Source organism: Urocitellus parryii, chromosome 9 (genome assembly GCF_045843805.1).
Source record: "Urocitellus parryii isolate mUroPar1 chromosome 9, mUroPar1.hap1, whole genome shotgun sequence".
Lineage (NCBI taxonomy): Eukaryota > Metazoa > Chordata > Mammalia > Rodentia > Sciuridae > Urocitellus > Urocitellus parryii.
The window spans coordinates 21,344,740-21,369,443 of record NC_135539.1 but is presented as its reverse complement, the minus strand read 5'-3'; the positions used below and the strand labels follow the sequence as shown (position 1 = coordinate 21,369,443).

The 24,704-nt window shown below is 42.5% G+C and overlaps 1 protein-coding gene and 1 non-coding gene across 3 annotated transcripts in view; one reads left to right on the top strand and one right to left on the bottom strand.

The window, feature by feature from the left end:
- The window catches only part of Bcl7c (BAF chromatin remodeling complex subunit BCL7C), a 38,396-nt gene that overhangs the window by 2,746 nt on the left and 10,946 nt on the right, over positions 1–24,704 (top strand). Inside the window, exons 5-6 of one of the 2 annotated variants that reach the window (XM_026400429.2) lie at positions 354–439; positions 1,034–1,215. In XM_026400429.2, coding sequence (XP_026256214.1) covers positions 354–439; positions 1,034–1,159 — 212 coding nt within the window. In that variant the 3' untranslated portion in view covers positions 1,160–1,215. Of the gene's footprint in view, positions 1–353; positions 440–1,033; positions 1,216–24,704 lie in introns of those variants that run through there. The other variant, XM_026400428.2, reaches the window with a different exon arrangement.
- LOC113190930 (U6 spliceosomal RNA) lies at positions 18,253–18,358 on the bottom strand. The gene has a single exon (XR_003301841.1). It is a non-coding gene; the product is annotated as a U6 spliceosomal RNA (small nuclear RNA).

Genomic DNA, 24,704 nt, shown 5'->3' with positions numbered 1-24,704 from the left:
AGATGGGTAAACTAAGATCCAGAGAACTTTTAAGTAGCTTGCTCAAGGTCAGGATTTGAACCTATGCAGTTCAGTTGCAGAATCTGTGCTTACTAAAGTATTTGTGTTAATTGTGTTCTACACCCCCCCCCCCATTCTGTTTGTCTACCTGATAAAACCCTACTCACATTTCAAGGTCCCACCTAAATCTTCCTTCCTCTTTGCATCCTGGATGGCAGCCAGGGGTCTGGCTCCCTCTTGCTGCTCCCGAAGATCTGGTTTATGTGGTTGGTGCCCGTCTGTGTTTGTTTTCCCCTCTGTGCTACTGGCACAGAGTGGCTGCTCAGAGGATGTGTGTTCACTTGACCTTCTAGATCCTGGGGGCACACCTGCAGGCAGCACTGATGAACCCCCAATGCTGACCAAGGAGGAGCCTGTTCCAGAATTGCTGGAAGCTGAGGTGAGAGCGGCTGGACTCCCGGGTCTTAGAGGGAATGGGAACTCTGGGTGATGGGTGGCTGCATCCTGATGTCCTGGAGGGAGATGTGGACCCAAGGACCCAGCTAAAGGCTTAGAGGCTGGATTCTTGGGACTGAAAAAGAAATAGATGAAGTCTTGAGGACTGAATTAGGGCTGGTTTAAGACCCTTAAAAGTCTGAAATGATCATGGTGCTTTTCCATGTATATAAAAAAAAAAATCCTAGGCTGGGGGTATAGCTCAGTGGTAGAGGGCGTGCTTAGTATGCAGGGCCTCTGGGTTCTATCCCCAGCACCACACACACAAAAGTGAATCCTAAAACTAACTTACGAAAGTCCCTCATAAACTTAATTTTTCTCAATGGACTACCTTTATGCATTTTTCAGAAAGATCAAATTCCCCCAGTGTTGCCATTATTTTTGGTGTCCTTCTTAATCTGCATCTTAGTCACCTGGCCCTGGGCTAGACTCCTGGGTCCGGAGGGGAGTGGAGTGGAGGCTTTGGAGAAGGCAGAGGCTAGGAGGCTGTACTCCTGGGTTTGGGTGGAGCTCACGCCTGTCCGCCCTTCCTCTCCAGGCCCCCGAAGCTTACCCCGTCTTTGAGCCAGTGCCACCTGTCCCTGAGGCAGCCCAGGGTGACACAGAGGACTCGGAGGGCGCCCCCCCACTCAAGCGCATCTGCCCAAATGCCCCTGACCCCTGAGAAGCCGGCCTGCCTGTCCTGTTGTCCCAGGGGCCCCTTTGGCTTTTTACAAATAAAGACCCTTTTGTAATTTTGTGTCATATGTCATTTCCCCGTCAGGGCTGGGGAGGGTCTTTGGAGACAGTTTTGTCTCATGCTCCATTCCTCAGATGGGCTCACTGAGGCTCTAAGAGGACCTTCCTATGGTCACACATGATCAGATGTGCAGTGGGGGCTTGAGCCAGGATCCTGCTCCAACACTCCCTTACCCTGCCCTGTCTCCCTTCACTGACCTTCTCTCCCCTTCACCTTCCTCCTCTGGGAATCCCAGGACCCTTCTTCCTGCTCAGGCCTCCCCTGGGCCCAGGAATTGTCACAGTTCTGAGCAGTGAGGTCCGTGATTCCCAGTTCATTCATGGGAACACAGGCCCAGATGGATGTAGGGGCCTGGGATTACCCAACTTATTTTTGGCCTCAGGAGGCTGCAGCACTGTGCTTCCCTTCCTTTCTTGAGCCCTTCTTCCACCTGGTACCCCTGGCTACACTTCTGCTTGAGTCCTCCATGTCCCCAGCTCAATCTCTACCTCCTTCAAGAAGCCATCCCTAACCCTAGGTTCCATCAGTGTCCCTTTCCTTGAGTTCCCAAAACCCCTCAGGCTTTCTTCCCTTTGTTTCAACACTTATTAGGCTTGTTTTGGGGTCATTGGTCTTTGTGTCTGTCTTGTCCACAGGTTGTGGGCACCTTGAAGACAGAACTGGATCCCCAGCCTGGTCTAGCTCAACATTGGGAACAATGTAGTCATAGTAACTGCTTCGTGAATAAGTGAATGGTTTGGGGTTGTCCAGGGGAGCTTCTTTAAGGAGGTGGCATGTGAGAAGCCTTGGCTCAAGTCCTGGCTTTGTAATTTATTATTCTTATGGCTCTAGGTAGGCTATTACTATTCTCGGAGCCTTAGTTTGTTCATCTGAGCAATGGGAATAATAACTAGGCCTTCTCGCCTCAGTGGTTTCTAGGAAACTTCATATCCTATCAGGTCCCTCTGTTTCTGCAAGAGAGGTAGGGTCAGATGTATTAGCCCTATTTGTATTTGTATTTGTATTTTTGGTACCAGGAATTGAACTCAGAGGGGCTTGACCACTGAGCCACATCCCCAGCCCTATTTTGTATTTTATTTAGAGACAGGGTCTCCCTGAGTTGCTTAGTACCTTGCCGTTGCTGAGGCTGGCTTTGAACTTGCGATCCTCCTGTCTCAGCCTCCCAAGCTGCTGGGATTACAGGCATGTGCCACTGTGCCCGGCCCTTTCTTTTGTTTTTTTAATTTTATTTTTAGTTGTAGATGGATACAATATCTTTGTTTTATTTACTTATTTGTTTTTATGTGATGCTGAGGATTCAACCCAGTGCCTCACACATGTGAGGCAAGCGGTGTACCACTGAGCTACAACCCCAGCTCCTTATTTTTAATGAAGGAACAGACCAAGGTTCAGAATGGACCAAATTGGAACTTTAACAAGCCATTTAAAAATATAAGGGTGTGGGGCTGGGGATATAGCTCAGTTGGTAGAGTGCTTGTCTTCCATGCACAAGGCCCTGGGTTCAATTGCCAGCACCAAAAAATAGAAAATAAAAAATAAAAAAAGAAAGAAAGAAAGAAAGAAGGGTGTTTCCTGTAATAATAGTGGAGCCAGAGGTGGCCAGGGGAGCGAGGCATGCAGTGATGTGACATATTTGTTTCTATTGCTGTTGTAACAAGTTACTACAGACAGTGGTTAAAGCCACAAATTTATTACCTTACAGTACTGGAGGTCAGATGTCCAAAAGTAGACATACTGTGCTAAAGTCAAGGTGTCCACAGGGCTAGTTCTTCCCATAGGCTGTCAGGGATAATCTGTATTCTTGACTTTTCCAGCTTCTAGAGGCTTCTGTATTCCTTGGCTTGTGGCTTTTCCCTTCTTCAACCCAGCAGCATGGCATCCTCTAATATCTCTCTCTCTGTCTTTCTTCCATCATTTCATCTCCTCCTCTGACCTTTATGCCTCCCTCTTATAAGGCCCCTTGTGAGGACACTGGGTCTCCCCAGACAGTCCAGGATGCTCTTCCTTTCTCCAAATCCTGAATTTCACCAATCTGCAAAGTTCCGTTTGCCATGTGAAGTAACACACTCACAGATTCTGGGGCTTAGAATATGGCCACCTCAGGAGGGTCATTATTCAGCCTACCATATGTGGTAATTTCAGCCATTTTCTGGGTGTGTGAGTCATGTCATTATGCCCTCAATGATCCCATGAGGTGATCTGAGTGCTCTGTAAACTCTAAAGTACCTTGTGTGGTTAGTGGTACAGTGTTAAGGCCCAGAAATCAAATTCTGGGGTTAAATCTCAGCATCTGCATTCATTTGCTATGTAACCTTAACCAGGTGACTTAACCTCTGTTCTCATTTGCCTCATTTTCTCTTCTGTAAAATGGGATAACCATAATGTCAGCCTGGCAAGACTTCTGAGGATTAAATAACACAATTCCTGGAGAGAGAGTCATTGGCTTAGCACATAGTAAATGCTCAATCATTGGCAGTTGTTTTTCCTACTACCCCATTTCACAGATGAGGACACTAAGGTCTGGGGAGATACCATAGACCTGCCCACAAGTCAGGCTAAAGAAGAATTTTGGTTTTGGATAGGATGTCATTTCTGAGTATACTAGAGAAGCTAAAGTTTGAGTCTCCCCATTCCTGACCATCTCCTGGACACAGGCTCTGGGCAAGTGTCCCCAACCCAGGCCTGCCCCCACTTTCTCTGTGGCTAATTCCTAACCTCTTCTATAAGACACTTCTCCCATGTCACAACTCTGATTTAGGACTGGCTGTGTTCTCCCCATCCCCTACCCATGTTCACACTTTCCTTCTGGAAGTTCTTCTACCCTAAGTCTTGGGCTCTCCCCTTCTCTGCTCTGGATCCTGTCCATCCTTGGTCTCTTTCCTCTTCCTGATCTTTAGTATCTGTTGCCCTACCCTGGTTCTTCTGTTCCTGAATATTCTCCTGCAATGCCCCACCTTTTTATTTTAATATTTATTTTTTAGTTGTAGGTGAATATCTTTATTTTATTTTTTTGTGGTGTTGAGGATCAAACTCAGTGCCTCATGCATGCTAGGTGAGCTCTCTACCTCTGAGCCACAACCCCAGCCCCTCACCTTCTTTTTCAGTTATTGTTTCCTAATTCCGTGCCTTGAAGTTCTGCCCCCAATCTCCAGACTCAAAAAATTAAATAGCTTGCAACACTTTCACTTCAGTCCCAAACACCCTCAGCCTCATCTCCTCATCAACCATTCCCACTGTCTCCTGTACCCTTAAATGGCTCCCTGGCCCCAGGAGTCTGAGTCCACTTCCCCGAGCCATCATGTCCCAAGTCTTTGTCTTAAATGATTCTCCAGTTGACCCCCTTCTCCAGGGCCACACTGCTTTACTTTCTTCGAGTGCCAACAAATCAATGCAACAACTTCCTGGTGGGTTTCCCTGCTTGCCCATGTCCAGTTGGCAGTGGGCAACCTTTCAGAAGCCCATATCTGCCCATGATGCTGGCCCTGGCCAAAACCTTCCAGTGCTCATTACCTGCATGCTAGAGTTCATGCTCTGCTGCTTCCACCCAACCCCAGCTACCCTCTGAACTGCTTATAATCACCCCAAAATGTCTTACCTCTTGGGTGTTGCTCATGCTCTTTGCTCTGCTAGAAGCGTCTTGCTTGCCCCTCTGCTCTTCACCTGGAAGATGTCTTCTTGTTTTTCAAATCACAGTTTCCTGTTGGCATCTTTTCTCCTTTTGATCATGCCCACCCACCTCCTGTTCTTCCTTTGCATGGAGTCCCAGGAATTGCCTCACAGTGGTCTGTGTCTGCTCACATTTTCAACACCTCCTTCAGGAGGGCAGAGGAATTTCTTTGAATCATAGTGATATAAATATTGTGTACTTATTGTTTTCTGGGCATTGTTCTAGGCCCTGGGGGTACAGCATAAAGAAAACAAGAGGGCTGGCAGTATATCTCAGTAGTAGAGCACTTGCCTTGCATGGGTGAAGCCCTGGGTCCCATCCCCAATACTGCAAAAATGAATAAACAAAAAAACAAAACAGAAAAAAATCCCTGCCCTCATGGAGCCTACTTTCAGTAAATTGTGTCCTGAGTTGGAAGTTATGAGTTTCATGGTGGCTTAAGGACAGGGATATGTTCTGAGAAATGAATTTTAGGCAATTTCATCATTGTGCGACATCAGAGAATATATTTACACAAGCTAAGATGACTATGATGTCATGAGGTGATATCAACTTTTAGGACCTCTATGGTATACGTAGCCTATTGTTGACTGAACTTTAGAAAAAACAAAGCAGAATTTGGCAGATGTGGAAAGATCACGTTGCAGTTTTTAAATAAGGAGGTCAGGAGATGTCTCACTGAGGAGACATTTGAAGAAAATTTCAAAGGTGAGGGGAAAGGCCATGCAAATATCTGGGGAAAGAGCATTCTAGGCAGAGGGGACAGCCGATGTAAAGGCCCTGAGGTGCAGCCCTGGCAAGGAGATCAATATGCCTGGAGTGGAGAGAGAGTGGTAGGAAGTAAGTTCAGGTCAGGTGGGACCTCACGGGCAGGGCAAGTGCATAGTCTGTCATTCAAACTGGAAGATTTTTGAGAATAAAACCAGGAAGAGTATTAAAAATTATATGCAGATAGCAGGTGAAATCTGTGACAACCAGAATGTCTGGTCATCCTCCTTGGAAACTATTGTTAGGACTTGGGTTATTGCTTTGGATGTGACAAAGAGCTATGAAGGGGTCTTGAGCAGAGGGGCAACATGATCAGACTTAGGTTTTTTTATTATAAAAAAGTTTTAAACATACAGAAAAAAAAGTTTTGAATGAATTGAAATAATTCAGTAATTTAAAGAATTCTATGATCCACACATACACTTGCCACCTAGATCCTGTACCATTTTACTGAATTTGTTTTATCACATATCCATAGCCATCCATCCTATTTCCTTGATACATTTCAAAATAAGCTGCAGACAATACACATTCCTCTAAACACTTGGTGTACATCAAGTTAACTAAAGTCCAGGATTTGTTTGTAGGTATATTTTCCCTTTGAGGTAAAATATCTATATATTGAAATGCACAGATAACTGTACAACTCAGTGAATTTTTTAAAATGCAAACATGCATAATGCAACCATTATCAAATACAGAACATCACTAGCACCCCAGGGAATTCCCCTTTCCCAGCTCCAACTCCCTAGGAGGCAACCACTATTGGGATTTTGTTTCTAAATCACAGATTAGGTGAACCTGTTCTAGAACTTCCTATAAATGGAATTATTCAGTATGTACTCCTCTGCATCTGTGTTCTTTTCTTTGGCATAATATTCTTGAAAATCATCCATGTTGTTTTATGGCTCAATAGTTTTTACCCTTCTATTGCTGAGCTGCATTCTATAGACCTGGATTTGATCAACAAGATCACTCTCTCAGTGAGATCAAATGGGACCAGGTTCCCTCCCTTCCTTTTTCTCCTACCACAAGCCTGTTAAGCTCAGGCTTCAGAGACCCAGGTGAGTGCCCTCTGGGAAGATAGCCTTTTCCCAGAAAACTTCAAGAAAGGGGAGTCTATGGCATCCCCAGACAGACCTCCTATACCAGGGAAGGCTCTAACATGACCAAGCACCCAGTTTGCCCAGCACTGTCAAGCTCCATGTCCCAGGAAACTCTGCAGTTCACAGCAACTGGGAATGACTGGTCACTCTAGCAGGATCCTGCCCCTGGGGCTCCCTTCTCACCCCATACTGTACTCCTTTCCTCCTAAGAATTGATTTTCCTTAAAACTCCAAACTGGTCTACTCCTCCCCAGTTCCAAACCTTCATGGCTCCCTATGGCTTTGCCTGGCAACCCAAAGAATATTCTCAGACTATAACAAGAGTTTCTTGAACTGCTGCACCTTGGAACCACCTGGGGAATCCTTTAAAAATTCTAATGCTTGGCTTCTACTTCAGATATTTTTAATTGGCATAGTGGATGACTTGGGCACTGGGATTTTTATAAGCTCCCCTGATACTATAAATGTGCTGTGACACTTGGGAACCACTGGCCTGTGGGAATGATTTGCTTGGCTTACACATTATTGAATATGTTGACAACATTTAAGATCAAGTGATTTCATATATAAATCTGGACTCCCAGCTACCCTTAAAAGCAGAAATACATGGCTGTGGTTGTGGCTCAGCAGTAGAGCGCTTGCCTAGCATGTGTGAGGTGCTGGTTTCAATCCTCAGCATCTCATAAAAGATAAACAAATACATAAAGGAGGGGGAACAAGTAGAATATGAGACATCAAGTTTGCCTTCCAGAGGGCATCACAAGGGAATGCAGCAGCACACTGGACACCCTTGAAGACAGAGCATATGCTTTTTTTTTTTTTTTTTTTAAAGAGAGAGTGAGAGAGGGGAGAGAGAGAGAGAGAATTTTTAATATTTATTTTTTAGTTCTCGGCGGACACAACATCTTTGTTGGTATGTGGTGCTGAGGATCGAACCCGGGCCGCACGCATGCCAGGCGAGCACGCTACCGCTTGAGCCACATCCCCAGCCCCATAGAGCATATGCTTTTGAGTCAACATAATCCCTACCTTTCCTAGTGTTTTATGTTTTCTTTTTTTCCTTTTTTTTTTTTTTTTTTTTTGGTGCTGATATTGAACCTAAGTATGCTCTACACTCCCAGCCTTTTTTATTTTTTATTTTGAGACAGAATCTCACTAAGTTGCATAGGCTGGCCTCCAACTTGCAATCCTCCTGCTTCAGCCTCCTGAGTCACTGGGATTAGAGGCATCTGCGACCACACCTGGCTTCCTAGAGTCTTAGTTTTCTCATGTTCCATTACATAGCCTCCATAATTAGGCCTTTTAGGCACTGTGCCCCTTCTCAGCCTCCCCACCCACTGTCCTAGTAATATGTTACTTCCTGGCCTCTGACCACATGGACGTTGTGATGTTCTGTCATGCCTGCCTCTGCCCATGCACCAATTTTCTCTGCACGGCAAACAAATACTTGTTTACTTGGGGCCCTGTCCATCTCCCTTGCTCCTCTCTCTCTCTCAAGCTCTCCACCATCTAACACTCCTGACTTCCAACACATCAAATTGGCCAGTCTATTCCACTTAACACTTGCTGCTAGTAAAGTCTATTCCACTTTACTTGCTGCTCCCTGTGCCTGGGAAGTGCTTCTCTTCCTCTCTTTCCCCTTCTTCTCTCACCCTAGCCAGTGCTTGCTTGCTTATCTTTCAGGTTTCCTTGACTTTCAAACTTGGTCAGGTCCTGGTTTAGTGGTTTAGTCACTGTACTTCCTCTTGCATGGGACATATCATTTCCGCTGCTAGAAATAAGACCACATCTGTCTCCTTTACCTCTGTCCCCCTAGGGTCTAGTGTAGTGCAGGGTAAATCATTTTTCATTAATGATAAAAGAAAGAACAAACCCAAGTACATCTCTCTTTCTTCACTGGTAAAATCCTATTATTTTTCTGGTTTTATTTATACTATGGCATCCAACTCTGTTCTCCTGGAGACCAAAAATGTTATGGAGGTCAGGTGATCAATGCAGTGTTAGCTCAGGATCCATCTCACCTCGGACCAGTGTGTCCTCAAACTGGTTATTTCCCCAGTTCCAGAATGTGTTCTGGAACAGGCACACTCAGCAACCAGCAGAATCTCCACATCAGTTCCCTGTGTCTCTGCAAGACTGTTAAGGCAGGAGTGTTTTTTGCTTGGTGACTTCAAAGCCCCACGCAGGGCAAGCTCAAGGTCAGAACACAGTGACTTACTTTCCAATGTCTTATATTTGTCCATTTTTCAGATTGAAATGTCTTTCTTGCTGTCCCCTCCTTTGTTCCTCTTCAGTCCCGCAGCTGTGGTGTGGGGAAGGATCAGGATAGGAATGGAGGTGTTCCCTGGTTCAAACTGATTTGTACTGATTTTGAGCAAGTCACCTTCCCATATCTAGACCTTGTTGCCTCCACCGAAAAATTGAACTAGCAATCTTTTGGGGTTCATGGTCAGAGTTATATGTAAACTTTTTTTTTTTTTTTTGGTAAAGTGACTATTTTCAATGTTTACTTGTTAGAACCCACGTAGTAGTATCGCAGGCACTTTAGGGGATTTGGGAAATGCAGTGTTGTAATCTGTAATCGGTCATTACCCTGGTTGAGGTTTTCATGTATATTTAAAGAGGGAGGGAGCCAGAGAGATGCTATCGGACTAAAAGAAATCAGCCCCGAAAGGGCTGTGTTCTGGGTCAGCTGCTGTTACCTTCGGTCGCCTCGTCTGTAACGTGGGAGCCTCAGCCCCTGCTTCCCGCGCGGCCTTTTGTGAAGCCGCGAGGAAACAAAGGAGGACAGCGTGCCTGGCGCGGCCCCGCGCTGAGAGCCGGGCGCGGCCGTGGGAAGGGTTAAGGCCACCGACGCGCCTCTGGCATGCTAGAGTGGCCGAGGGCGGACTTCCGGCGGGGAGGTGGTGTTGGGGGTTGGGGCGCCGCAGGGTGCAGACCGCCGGTTGCCGCCCCGCGGGGCGCCAAGTCCGGACTCGTCTGCAGCCGCTGTGTGCGCTTGGAACGTGGAAGGCGGGTAGTTCAGTCTCCGTCCTGGCCGCGTCGGGACTGGCGGCACCGAGGCCAGGCCCTGCCCGCTCGGCTCCTCCGCAGGGGTCAGCGCTGGCGATTTTGATCTTGGGCAGCCTATTAGCCTCTTTCGGGCGTTGGTTTCCTGAGCTGTGATGAGGGCGTGAGGATCCCAAGGGTAGTTGAGGACGTTTTTCGGTGTTTTCAACTCGCTTGCGATCCACAGTCAAGGAAGCCAAGGCCGAAAGGAAGTTACTTTGGAATTGGAAGGGCATCTCTCCCACCTGCTGTCCTGTTCCAGGAAACCAAGTTGTTTTTTTTTTTTCCCTCTCTCTCTCCCTCTCTTCCCCTCCCCTCTCCCTTCTCCCCTCTCTTCTCTTCTCTCTCTCTTTTTTTTTTTTTCTCTTTTTTTTCCGTGGTGCTGGGGATGATACCCAAGCGCTCCGCCACAGAGCCAAACCCCCGACATTTCTGATAACAGACCGGATTTCGAGCTCATGGCATCGAGCGTGTTACACAAAATCATCTCCTGTCATTATTCTTCCTATCTCCTGAGTTGGGACCTCTTTCCACTTATTACAGATAGGAAAATTGAGGCTCAAGGGTGATTTCTCTGGTGTCATGATTCAGGTCAGGGCCCAGGTTTGTCTGACCTGATTGGCACAGGGCTTACCATCCGATCCCGTAACAAAGAGCAGGATTGCTACCACTGGTTCACAAACCTAGCTAAATTGAAAGAATACCCGGGCTGGGGCTGGAGCTCAGGCTCAGGATCAGGCTCAGTGGAAAAGCACTTGCCTAGCATGTGTGAGGCACTAGCTTTGATTCTCAGCACCACATATAAATAAATAAATAAAGGTCCATCAACAACTAAAAAAAAAAAGAATAGCAGTTCCGGTTCAGGTGTCTTTGATTCCTTTAATTACCTTTTTAAGATGAAAATGCTTTATTAACACAAAAGCTATAAAGCACTGAGAAATTTAAATAACTGTGTTGTAAACAGTGGTTTTTAATGTGAGAATCTTTATTTTGACAAATAAGGGCACTAAAACAATTTTGACATGAAAAGATAAATCAAAAGCAGGTAAAAATAATTGTTTATAAATTACTGTAGAAATAATTCAAAAGAGGGTTAATATTCTTAATGAAGATAAGCCAAAATGTGTTCACTTGTATGAAGTCTCTTCCCTTTATTGGATTTATGCTATTTTTCATATTTTTTAAAACAATAGCTCTATTAATATATAATTCATATACCATAGATTTCACCCATTTAAAGTGTACGATTCATTGATTCTTCCTATATTCAGTTTTCACTTTAACCAAAGGCAATTTTAGAACATTGTCATCAACCCTGAAAGAAATTATACCTGTTAGCAATAACTCCTATCCCTCCAGCCTTAGACTGTCACTAATTATGTCCTCAGCTCCCTAGGGTTTTGTTTTTTGGTACTGGGGATTGAACCAAGTATGTGTTACCACTGAGCTAAATCCCCACTGTTTTGAGACAGGGTTGCTAAATTGCTGACCGGCCTTGCTAAGTTTCTGAGGCTGACTTGGAATTTGAGATCATCTTGCCTCAGCCTCCCAAATCCCTGGGATTATAGGTGCACCACCATACCTGGTTGAGGTAATCCTTTTCAACAAATAAAATCCAGGCCTTGAGCTCAAAGTTTTGGATCGTAACCATGGCTAACAAGAAGCGAACAGCATAGTTCTGATTTTGACCCATATATTTTTACCATTATAGGGTAAATGATAGGCATATCCTGTAAACATATATTTGTCTAAAAATGTGCTGGGGGTGGTGGTGCAAACCTGTAATCCCATCAACTCGAGAGGCTGAGGCAGGAGGATCACGAATTCAAAGCCAGCTTCAGCAGTTGAGCAAGGCCTTAAGCAACTTAGGGAGACTTTGTCTCTAAATAAAAAATAAAAAGGGTTGGGAATGTGACACAATGGTAAAGCACCCCAGGGTTCAACCCCTGGTACAAAAAAAAAAAAAAAGTGATTAGTTGAAACAAAATTAAGTAAAAAATACAATATGTATCAAGGGAGAATGGGATATGAATGAAGTTTGGAAAGCACTGGATTATCTGATTTAAGGTTCTTCAGAACATAATTTGAAAATAACCATATGATTTAATTTCAGTTTACCAATAACTTCTGTGAGAAAGTATATCACTTTACTAATGAAGATAGAATTCAGGGCTGAGGGTGTAGTTAAAAGGTAGAGTGGTTCCCTAGCATGCACAGAGTCCTGAACTCTAAAACAACAAAACAGGTTCAGCAAAGAAGTAAGTATCTTATCCAAAATTACACAGCTAGTGACAAGACCTAAGTCTATCTGATTCCCAAAACCACCTCCTTACCAAATCTGGAAGTAAGACAGAGCTGGGGAATGGAACAAAAAAGACTGAAACAATTAGACCAAAACATGTGAGTGCTTGGTTGACTAAGTTGTCCTGAGTACCCCTTTAAACAAATATTCAAATATTTCTATAAAACAATTTATGACCCTAAACAGAAATCCTAACTCAGTCACCATTGGGCTTTCTTCCCTTGAACTTCCTCACCTGGAAGGTGTTCCCTGGGTATCCAGCATGTGTGTGAGTGAGTGGAGTCTAATCATAGGTCATTGTGGTTGCTGTTGGCTTCATTGTCCAAGCCCACAATCCCTAGCTTCTGGCCTGTACAACATGTGGGCACTAGAATCTCTGGACTGGCTAGGACTCTGTACATAGGATCCCATGTTTCCTAGAATGTTAGCCAGGTACCTGCTCTCTGGTTTGGCACTTCCCAGGACCACAGCCATGGGGGTATGAACCAGGGCTCCCTCTCTTTCCTTGCTGGCCAGGGACTTTCTCATCCCTTGCTATGCTAACCAAGACCCTCTGCCTCCACATTCAAACCATACTCCATGTCTTATCCTTCACTATGGGCTTTAACAGCACATTAAACTCAGAGCTCATTTCTAGTAGATCTAGTTTCCTTTTCCAGAGAGAGCTTAATTAAAAAAAAAAAAAAAATATATATATATATATATATATATATATATATATATATTAGTTGTAGTTGGACACAATACCTTTATTTTATTTATTTATCTTTGTGGTGCTGAGGATGGAACCTGGGGTCTCCCGCATGCTAGGCTAGCCCTGTGCTGCTGAGCCACAACCTCAGCCTGACAGTTTAATTTTTTTTTAAATACATTTACTTTTATTTTTTTAAAGAGAGAGAGAGAGAGAGAATTTTAATTTTTTTTTTTTTTTTAGTTATCGGCTTTGTGGGCTGCATGAATGCCTTGAGCCACATCCCCAGCCCCAGTTTAATTTTTAACCCTTTCAAAACTGTAGCATATAGAGGCTAATGTTCTTCATCAACCTGGATGAGAATCTCAACCTACTCCAAGTAATTATATGATACTTGTGTACCATATCAAACAAAATTACGATCAGTAAGCTAGGTAATATTCTTTTTAAAAAATTGTTTTTAGTTGTAGATGGATGGACACAATATCTTTGTTTTATTTATTTATTTTTCTAATGTGCTGAGGATTGAACCCAGTGCCTCACACATGCAAGGCAAGCGCTCAACCACTGAGCTACAGTCATGACCCCTAGGTAATATTCTTAAGAGTGCTACATTCACACTCACAAAATCATTTCAATTCTGAGATAAGTACTATTACTATTTCCATTTATAAAACAGAAGCATAGAGAAGTCACTTGTTCCCTAGTTAGTAGAGGCAGATTTGAACCCATATAGTCTTGACATCAGCATGAGCACTCTCAAACACAGATGAGGACTATTTTATCCATCATTTGCAACAATATTTTTGTGTTATATATTGGGACCCTCTTAAAGCAGTCTATAGTTGTTTGGGAAATAGAATTGAGGATTCCCAGGCTGGGATTGTGGCTCAGTAGTGGAGTGCTTGCCTAGCACGTGTGAAACACTGGGTTCGAGTCTCAGCACCACATATAAATATCAATAACTAATACAAGTACTTTTAAAAAAAGAATTGAGGATTCCCCTTTCCAGAGAGGAATCCGAGTACCCAGAACCTAGCTTTCCCACCCAGGACAGCTTTCTTTTGCCAGTCCTGCCTCTCTGGGGCTGAGTTTACTGACTACTGTTTCCCTGACCTGGAATTACCACCCTGAATTATTGCTGTGTACCACACAGGGCTAGGTACATTTACAATTTCTCTGTTGCTATCACCCAGCTAGGAAATATTATCTCCATCTGACAGACAAGTAAATTGAGGTTTAGGAAAGTAAGAATGACTTGCTTAGGAGCACACACTAGTGCTCCCGTCAAGGATTGGGAACCCAGATGTCCATCCCAGAGTCCACTGCTCTGTTAGTTCTGTAGTGACCTTGCAGAGTTGGGAGCCAACTAAGTGAGGAGTCAGATTAGCTGTGACAAACTAATGAGAGTCACTCTCTTTGGCCCCACTATTTTTTTTTTTTTTTTTTTAGTATTTATTTTTTAGTTTTAGGTGGACACAATATCTTTATTTTTATGTGGTGCTGAGGATCGAACCCAGTGCCTCATGCATGCTAGGCAAGCACTCTACCTCTGAGCTACAATCCCAGCCTCTCCACTTTTTTATCTGTGAAGAGGGTGTTTTTAAGTAGAAAGGACTCTTTTTGGAGAGTCCTAAGGCCTGCCTAAGTTTCTAGCGCCATTTTCTGCCTAAGCTGTTTTAGAGAACAGCGACCAGGTTCAGAGTTTGAGATGAAAAAGAGGAGTACCCTCAAGTCTGCTTGGGGAACATGAACATGATGGTAACAGTGGGTCCCATTTACTGGGTCTACTTCACGTGCCAGACCCTGGGCTACACACACACACACACACAGAGTCATACTGTAGCTTCTCTAGGGAGTTTTTAGAAGGGAGTTTTCTTAGAGATCACTACATTCTGTCTTCTAATTGAGAGACAAGGAATTATTTCTATTCATTCCTTCAACAGTCATGGAAGTTCTATTCTCTGCAAGGCCCATGCTGAGCTTTTAGAAATGATAGAAAAGACCAATGGAAGGTGTTAACAGCAAGAATGTCTAGGTGACAGGAATAGTGTTACTTTTTTCTTTTTCTTTCTTTCTTTCTTTTTTTTTTTTTTTTTTTTTTTTTAAGAGCTGGGGTCTTTATATGTTGCCCAGACTGGCCTTGAACTCTTGGGCTCAAGCCGTTTTCTCGCATCAGTCTCCCAAGTAGCTGGGACTGCAGGTGCACACCATTATGCCTGGCTAAAGTGTTACTCTTTATTTCTTCCTTTCTGTATTTCCTAGTTTTCTACAATGCACATATGTGGTTTTTGTTAAAAAAAAAAAAAATCAGTGCCCTCCCTCCCCTCAAAGTATGCAGTACTCTTTCTTCAATTTATTTACATTTCATGGTGCTGGGAATTGAACCTAGTGCATCTTACATGATAAGGGAGGTGTTCTACCACTGACCTATAACTCCAGCCTTCTTTCTCCATTTAAAATATTATGTGCCTCAAAACTCCCATGCTGTGAAAAATACTAGCAAGGAAGTCGGGACTTTGCTAGAAGGTGCCCTCATAATTCAAGTGACAGCTAAATCTGCAGTCCCTTATAAGTGAAAAGATCAAGTGTCACAATACCCCACTTTCCTCCCCCTAAATCCCTGACCCCCAAGCAGTGCAGTACTGGGCCTTGATGTTTTAAGAAGTACGGGGGCATTCTGAGTGTCATAATTTCTGAGGATGTTACTGGCATGTAGTTAGCATGCCCAAGGGATGCTGGCACCCACACAACTAATGTCCCACTCAGAAATGCTAGTGGATTCCTATAGGTTGGCCATGTGGCCTTGGAGGTGTTTGAGTAGAAAATACTGCCTCTCTGGGCCATGACTCCTAAGCTGATTAAATCCAATCTCTGAAGAAGTTTGAGAACCAAAGCTAGAAAAAAATGAACTGAAATAATGGCGACCAACAGAGGCCAAATCAAGAGTCTGGTAGAGTCACTGTGCAAGGAAGTATGTGTGATGCTTCTAAGGAACAATGACATGCCAGGGTCCCGTGATTTCCATGGGTTGCAAAGGGCATGACCAATGTCCCAAGGTATTGTGAGGCCCCACATGAACTCTCATCAGCTAGAAAGCAGAGAGGGATATACAAAAGAGCCTATAAATTTTTTTACTATCTCCTTAAATAGACAATAAGTGATATTTCTTCTATTTTACAATACTGGGGGCTGAACCCAGGGGGCGCTCTACCACCGAGCCTCATCCCTAGCCCTTTTTATTTTTTATTTTGAGACAGGGTCTCATTAAGTTGCACAGGGTAGTCTGGAACTTGCAGTCCTCCTGCCTGAGCCCTCTGAGTCACCAGGATTACAGCAGGTGTGCACCACCATGTCTGGCTTAAGTGAAAATTAATAGTTTAAAATTTTAAAGCATTTTATTTTATTTATTTATTTATTTTTTTAAAAGAGAGTGAGAGAGAGGAGAGAGAGAGAGAGAGAGAGAGAGAGAGAGAATTTTTAATATTTATTTTTTAGTTCTCGGCGGACACAACATCTTTTTTGGTATGTGGTGCTGAGGATTGAACCCGGGCCGCACGCATGCCAGGCGAGCGCGCTACCGCTGAGCCACATCCCCAGCCCTTAAAGCATTTTAAACTATCTACTCTATTGATAGGTATTCTGTGTTCCTTTACTTTTCTCTTGAAATGGAAGATTTATTCTTCCAATGACTTATTTTGACACAGGTAACTTGCTCTCTAAGAGGAATATTTTGTGGGATGTTTGCTGCCTTTTTAATTTTACTGCTCCAGGTGCCTAGATGATGACAATAAATGATTGGAGATGTGTATGTACTGGATCTGAAATTCTTACAGTTACCTAAAAGTTGGACAGAAAGAAATAAATTTGTACATGTAATAATTTAATGTAAAAAGAACTTAAGATTATGGGAGTATTATGCCCCATGCATAGTACCTAGCTGAATGTTTTGTGCAATTTATAGTTACAATTAAAATAATTAAGGTTATAGGCTCAGAGAAGGAAAGCAATAGGCTCAAAGTCACACAGAAAGATAGGACAAAGATGAAACTACAACTCTGGTCCTCTATCTTCTGAGATCAGTGCTCTTTCTACTTAGTTTCTCTCCATGACTGTCATCTCATAAAGCTATGGCCAGTGAAAAAACTGCAGAGTTGTTTAAAAAGTGAGATGTGAGCCAGGCATGGCAATGTATACCTGTAATTCCAACTATTTGGGAGGTTGAGGCAAGCAGACTGAAAGTCTGAGGAACCAATATAGGACTCATTATCTGTCTGTCATTACAATAAGCTACTCCCAACATTACCCACCTCCACATCTGGACCCACCTCATTTCTACTGAGTCTTGGAACTTGTACATATAAATTAGAGATTGTATTATAAATAAACATTTGGAAATAAACTTTTACCTTTTATTTTTAAATATACATCTCATGAAATTATATACATACACACACACACACACACACACACAAACACACACTGGGGAGTGAACTCAGGGGCACTCAACCACTGAGCCTCATCCCCAGCCCTATTTTGTATTTTATTTAGAGACAGAGTCTCACTGAGTTGCTTAGCACCTCATGGTTGCTGAGGTTGGCTTTGAACTTGCTATCCTCCTGTCTCAGCCTCCTGAGCCACTGGGATTATAGGTGTGTACCACCGCACCTGGCTTCATGAAATTCTTTCATACTTTCTGCTACCTAATGAGTAACACTTTCCCCCCTTTTTTTTTTTTAATTTATTTTTTAGTTGTAGGTGAACACAATATCTTTATTTCATTTTTCTGTGGTGCTGGGAATTGAACCCAGTGCCTCATGCATGCTAGGTGAGCGCTCTACCACTGAGCCCCAGTCCCAGCCCCACACATTTCCCCTTTTAAAAAATGCTTTTATAGGGCAATATAGTTATACATAACAGTGGTGTTTGTGATAGTGAGGTTCATGTATTATATGCATATTTATATATGCACATAACATAATTTGCTCCATTTCACTCTCTGGTATTTCCCCTTCTTTTTTATATATTTATTTTTTTAGTTTTAGGTGGACACAATATCTTTTTTTTTTAAAGAGAGAGAGAGAATTTTAATATTTATTTTTTAGTTTTCGGCGGACACAACATCTTTGTTTGTATGTGGTGCTGAGGATCGAACCTGGGCCGCATGCATGCCAGGCGAGCACGCTACCGCCTGAGCTACATCCCCAGCCCAACACACAATATCTTTTTATTTTATTTTTATGTGGTACTGAGGATCGAACCCAGTGCCTCGTGAATGGCAGGCCAGAGCGCTACCACAACCCCAGCCCCTATTTCCCCTTCTTTTCCTTCTCTCTCCTCCTGGTCCTCTTCCTCTACTCTATGATCTTCCTTCTATTTATTAACTTTTTAAATTAATGTATTATAATTATACATAAAAGTGGGATTCATTGTGATAAAAACATGGACTGATTCAGGAATTTGTGTATCATCTTTGTGCAGGGCCATGCTAATCTTTTCTGGATCATTCCAGTTTTAGTACATGTGCTGTCAAAGTGAGCCCCAGATGTCTGGTCTTAATGTCCAGTTCTTGTTACTTTTTCAGTATCCTGGTCTTTCTGTCTGAAATTGGTGGGGTCTTTTTTTAGTATTTGGAATTCAGAAATCTCATTGGGATGTGTCTGGATGCTTATCTTTATTCACGGGAGTCCTTTGACTCTTCACATTCAAATGTCCGTCTCCATCTGTTATTTTACTTTCCTTTAGGGAATCCTGTTATTTGCATGTCAGGTCTTCTGAATTGATCTTTCAACTTTGCATTTAATGGCATAATTTCTTTCTCTTTGTATTTCTGACATGTCATATAATCTTTTCCAGTATGTTCGTGTGTCTCATTAGTGACTTTGCCAACTACCAAGTATGTCAAGTTTAAGTAAAAATTCTGGCATTGAAGAAGTAACGACAGGATGAGTCTGTGGACCAGCCAGGCCCATTAGGTTGATCTAGAGTTCAGACCATCTATCACCTGACCACCATAATCCCCTATTTTGATTGGTGGAACACAATGGTATTTTGGGTCCCCAGAAATAAGCATAAACTTAGAGCCAATGTCTACTAATCCCTAAAAGGTCTAGATATTTCCTTTTCCCCCCAGAGCATAGGCACCCTAGTAAATGGCCATTGGTCCCTTTGGGGAAGGTTTGGAGGAGGATTTATGAGGAGCACTTGCAGCAGTGGTACAGGATCCTTCCTCAAGGGGACTTCACTGTGTCTTCAATCAGGGCCTTGGGTCATTGACAACATGGATCTCAAAACTACTGAGAGGCTGTGACTCCACTGTGGCAACCCAAGCCAGGACTTTGGTTACCAAGTCTAGGCTTTCTTCACTGTATAGATCAAGCAGGAGAGAAGCATTTGCAGAATGGTGGAATAGGATTCCAATAATCTACTTCTTCATAAAAGCACTGTCAACCCTGGAGACAATGATCAGTGTCTCAATGTGAACCCTGGAGCAAAATCAGCTTTTTTAGAATCTGGAAATGAACCAAAGGCTAGCCATGATGCAAACCTTAGTTATTCAAGAAAAACATCTGTGTCTTCCTAGGAAGAATGAGCTTTGTGGTATTTTAACTTGCCCTATTCCCTCTCCCTAGGTCCACAATAAGAGCCTCATAGCTAAGGACCTGTGAGAACCAATAGCCTGGCAGCCACTGGAGCAGGCAGAGCATGTTTGAAGCCCTATAAGAGCTCCATCCCCTGTGACATGCCACTATTTGACCTGACTCTGAACTTTCCCTTGCCTATAGCCATATCCCTGGGGCATTGGTTGAGAACACTCAGTGGTAATTGTAACATACAACTGCCTGAGGTGATATCACGTACCAGTGGAGGGTAATAAGAGATTGACAAAAAAAAGTGGGGTGGAGGGACTGGAGTATGAACTATCTATAGAGAGTTTTGAAAACATTATATATATATATATTATATATATATATACACGTTCCTGGGAATTGTTAGAAAGTTACCAGTGTGTATAGGGCTGTGAACATGCCAGGAAAGACCTAGAAAGACCCTAAACTCTCATCTCTACCTAACCTTAAGTTTCTGTGCAAGCAGTATGTGAAGGCTAGAGCAGTCTCGTAAATTACCTGCTTAAGTGTTGAAAACATGACCCAACACACCCACACACACATTTAGAAAAGACTAGGAGACTTATTGGTTGAGGCATTTTATATATATATTAGTTGTTGATGGACCATTATTTTATTTATTTTATTTCATATCTGATGCTGAGAATCAAACCCCATGCCTCTCACATGCTAAGCAAGTGCTCTAACACAACCCCAGCCCCTCTTTTAAAGATTTTAAAATGACAACTGCAGCTAGGTGTGGTGGTGCACATCTGTAATCCAGGGGCTCAGGAGACTGATGCAGGAGGATCAAAAGTCCAAAGCCAGCCTCAGCAACCTAGTGAGGCCCTAAGCAACTTAGCAAGAACTGTTTCAAAATTTAAAAAAAAAAAAGATAATTGCAGTGGGCTGGGGTTATGGCTCAGTGGCAGAGCACTTGCCTAATATGCAGAAGGCCAAGTTCCATTTCCAGCACCACACACACACACACACACACACACACACACACACACACAAACACACACCACACACACAAAGACAACTGTGGAAAGCAATACAGATGCTCTTCAACTTTTGATGGGGATAGGGCTATGTTCCGTGAAATCTATTATAAATTGAAAATAGCTTGAGTCACAAATACCTTTAAGTTTATTATTTTTTTTTATTTTGTAGTTGTAGATGAACAGAATGCCTTTATTTTATTTATTTTTATGTGGTGCTGAGGATTGAACCCAGTGCCTCATGTGTGCTAGGAAAGAACTCTTGCGCTGAGCTACAGCCCTAGCCTCCTTTAAAAAAATTTTTTTTTTTTTTTTTTCAGGGCTGGGGATAAAACTCAGGGCCTTGCCCATGCTAGGCAAGTGCTGCACCAATGAGCTACATCCTCAGCTGGAGAAATGCCTTTAATACATTTAGTTTACTAAACATCATATATTAGAGACACAGTCACATCTGTGACTGAGTGGCCAACAGGGAGCTATACCACATCATAAGAGAGTATCATACCACATAGTGTTAGCCTGGGAAAAGACTAAATTCTAAATAGTTTTTACTCAGTGCATATCACCTCTGCAACATTTTAAAGTAAAAAAAATCACAAGTCAAACCATCATAAGTAGAGAACCATTTGTAATTGTAAAAAAATATCTGTTTATGGACTTATATTACCTTGTATTAGAAAGAGGGAACAGAGTTTTATAAAAGCAAAGTTTTTATGTATTATTGAAATGAAGTTGGTTTAAATGTGACCTAGATTGCTTCAAGTTAACTATAATCCTCGGGGGATCATTAAGAAAGTAATTCAGCTGGGCATGGTGGTGCACACTTGTAATCCCAGCAATTTGGGAGGCTGAGACAATTTCAAGGCCAGCCAAGGTAACTTGGTGAGACCCTGTAGTCAAAATAAAAAACTAAAAGGGCTGGGTATGTAGCTCAGTGATAGAGGCCCTGGATTTAACCCCTGCTACCACAAAAATGAAAAGAAAAGAATTCAAAAGAATAAAGGGAAAGAAACAACAAGGGTATTAAAACAAAATGCTAGGGCTGGGGATGTGTCTCAAGCGGTAGCGCGCTCGCCTGGCATGCGTGCGGCCGCGGTTGATCCTTAGCACCACATACAAACAAAAATGTTGTGTCTGCCAAGAACTAAAAAAAATAAATAAATATTTAAAAAATTCTCTCTCTCTCTCTAAAAAAAATGCTAGAAAATATGTAATACAGAAAGCAATAATGGAAGAATATAGGAACAAAAAGTAGAACACATATTGAATAGCACAATGACAAATGTAAATCACATCTTATTAGTAATTAGGTTATTTAGTGATTTTAATTAGGTTAATGTAAAGAACACTCCAGTCAAAAGATAGAAGGTTCCATGAGCAACATGGTGTACACCTGTAATTCTAGCAACTTGGGAGGGTAAGGCAGGAGGATTGCAAGTTCAAGGCCAGCCTCAGCTATTTAGCAAGACCTTGTATCAGAATAAAAAAATTAAAACGAGGGGCTGGGATGTAGCTTGGTGGCAAAGCGTCTGCCTCACATTTGCATAGCCCTGAGTTGGATCCCCAGTTTCAAAAAAAAAAAGAAAAGAAAAAAAATTAAATGGGCTGGGATATAGCTCAGTGATGGAGTGCCCCTGGGTTCAATCCCTAGTACCATAAAGGGCAGGGAGAATAAAAGGAGATGGGGGTGTGACTCAGTGGTAGAGAGCACTTGCCTAACATAGTGAGACCTGGGTTTGAGTCCCATCACTAAAAACAAAAGCAGAATAGTTTTTTTAAAAAAAGATTCACTTATATACTCTAGAATATAAATAGGACAAACAGATTGTAAGTAAAAGGATGAAACAAGAAGCCAATATATGCCATGTAAAAGTCACCATAAGGAGATATGGAATGACTATACACTAATATCACACAAAGCAGAATTTAAGACCAAAATTTTTTCTCAAGACAGGACATTTTATTTATTTTTTTTAATATTTATTTTTTAGTTTTAGGTGGATACAATATCTTTATTTTATTTTTATGTGGGGTTGAGAATCGAACCCAGTGCCTCACTCATGCTAGGTGAACCCGCTACCACTTGAACCACATACCCAGCCCCAAGACGGGACATTTTATAATGATAACAGAGTCAATTATGTCAGGAATACATAATTATAAACATATATGCACTAATGAGCAAGCCCCCAAATCAACATAAAACAAAAACTGACATAACTAGCCAAGCATGAGGGTGCATGGCTGTAATCCCAGCAGCTCAGGAGGCTGTGGTAGGAGGATATCAAGTTTAAAGCCAGCCTCAGCAACCACAAGGTGCTAAGTAACTCAGTGAGACCCTGTCTCTAAATAAAATACAAAATAGGCCTGGGGATGTGGCTCAGTGGTTGAGTGCCCCTGAGTTCAATTCCAGGTAACCACCAAAAAACAAAAACAAAAAAAACTAAAGGTAGAGAGAGGCAATGCTACAATAATAGCTGAAGACTTCAATACTAGACTTTTGAATAGTGGGTAGAAGATCAGCAAGGATATAGATCAAGCAATATTGGAGTTCATTCCATCTATTTCATATCTAGGGACACTGTGATCAATTAGTTACCAAGACCACCTCAAGCTAAGAAATAAGATTGCCTGGTGGTCTCTGCTGCCCTTACAGTTGATATATCCATCTTGTTGGGATCCTCTCCATAACCACTGAGACTTACTCACTGAGATCAGGATCTCTTCTGTCTCTCTCCTTTCCCCTCCCCTGCTCTCTCTCCAGTACTGAAAATTGAGCCCATGGAACTTTATCACTGAGCTATATCCCCAGTTCTTTTTTTTTTTTTTTTTACATTTTTTAAATTTTGATTCAGGGTCTCTCTAAATTGCCATAGTTGACCTTGAACTTGTGATCCTCCTGCCTCAGCCTCCCCAGTCACTGGGACTACAGACTTGTACCACTCTGCCCAGCTCAAGGAGTCTTGCCTGTACTATAAAATATAGCAAAGAGCTTTGCAAAGATGGAAGTATTCTCTTTAATGCCTTAACAAAAGGAGTGTCTTCTAGGTCCTCTCACAGAGTATAGTGGAAAGATTTCACATGATAAATCCCTCTATCATATGGATCCTTTTAATTTCCCTTTCTGTGTGATGCCAGGAAAATTTTAGCATCTCAATCCACTAATTGTAGCCCACCATTAAGTCCAAATCTCAGTCAACAACCAAATAATACCTCTTAGGGCTAACTTGAAACACACAAGCTAACACATTAAATCTGCAAATAAACATACCTACATCAGTGAATTCAGCCCTACTGAGTGTCACATTCTATCCTCACTGGTTTAACACCCTTAGAATCCATTTTTTTCCATACTCCCCATGTTTCTCCACCATATTAATATCTTGCAATTCCTGTGGTATGTAAATTGTTTCCTCTTGGATCATATAATGTATACCTTCCCGGCTAGAACATGCTGAGATTTGACTCCAGTTAAAGGCACACTAGCAAAATGGTGGTTTGGGTGGGTTTTGAGAGAAATGACTGTCCACTTTCAAGGCATTTGCCCAGGTGAGGAAATCACAGGGCTTTCAAATAGAAGAAACTGTCAGGTGTGGCGGCTCATACCTGTAATCCTGAGCCATTCTAGAGGATGAGGCAAGAGAATCACAAGTCCAGACTGGTCTCAGCAACTTTGGGGAGAATCTGTCTCAAAATAAAAAAATAAAAAAAGGACTGGAAATGTAACTCAGTGGAAAAATGTCTTTGGGTTCAACCCCTGGTACCAAAACGAACACACAAACAAGCAAAAACAAAACAAAACAAATAGTTTCCTAAAACTGGAAGGCAGGTTACTTCGACTCACAAGGAAGACTGAATGTCTTAAGAGTTAAGTATTGTCTGCTTCCTCTGGGTCCTGCACCATTCCAAATTTCTGTTATTTCCTGATCAATACCTTAGTTTTTTGTTCGTTTGATTTTGTTTTTTTTTTTTTTTTGCTACCAGGATCAAATCCAGGAACACTTAACCACTGAGCCACAACCCCCGCCCCCTTTTTATTGTGAGATAGGGTCACTCTAAGTTGCCTAGGGCCTAAGTTGCTTAGGCTGGCTTTGAACTTGTGATCTTCCTGCCTCAGCCTCCTGAGCCACTAGGATTTTAGGTGTGTATAACATACCCAAGCAGTTTCTTAGTTTTTCCATGACAAATTTGTGGAGACTGAATTCCACTGTCACTGTAATTCAGCAAATCACGCAATTAAATGTTGTGCTTGACTTTTAACAATATCAAAAGTCTACAC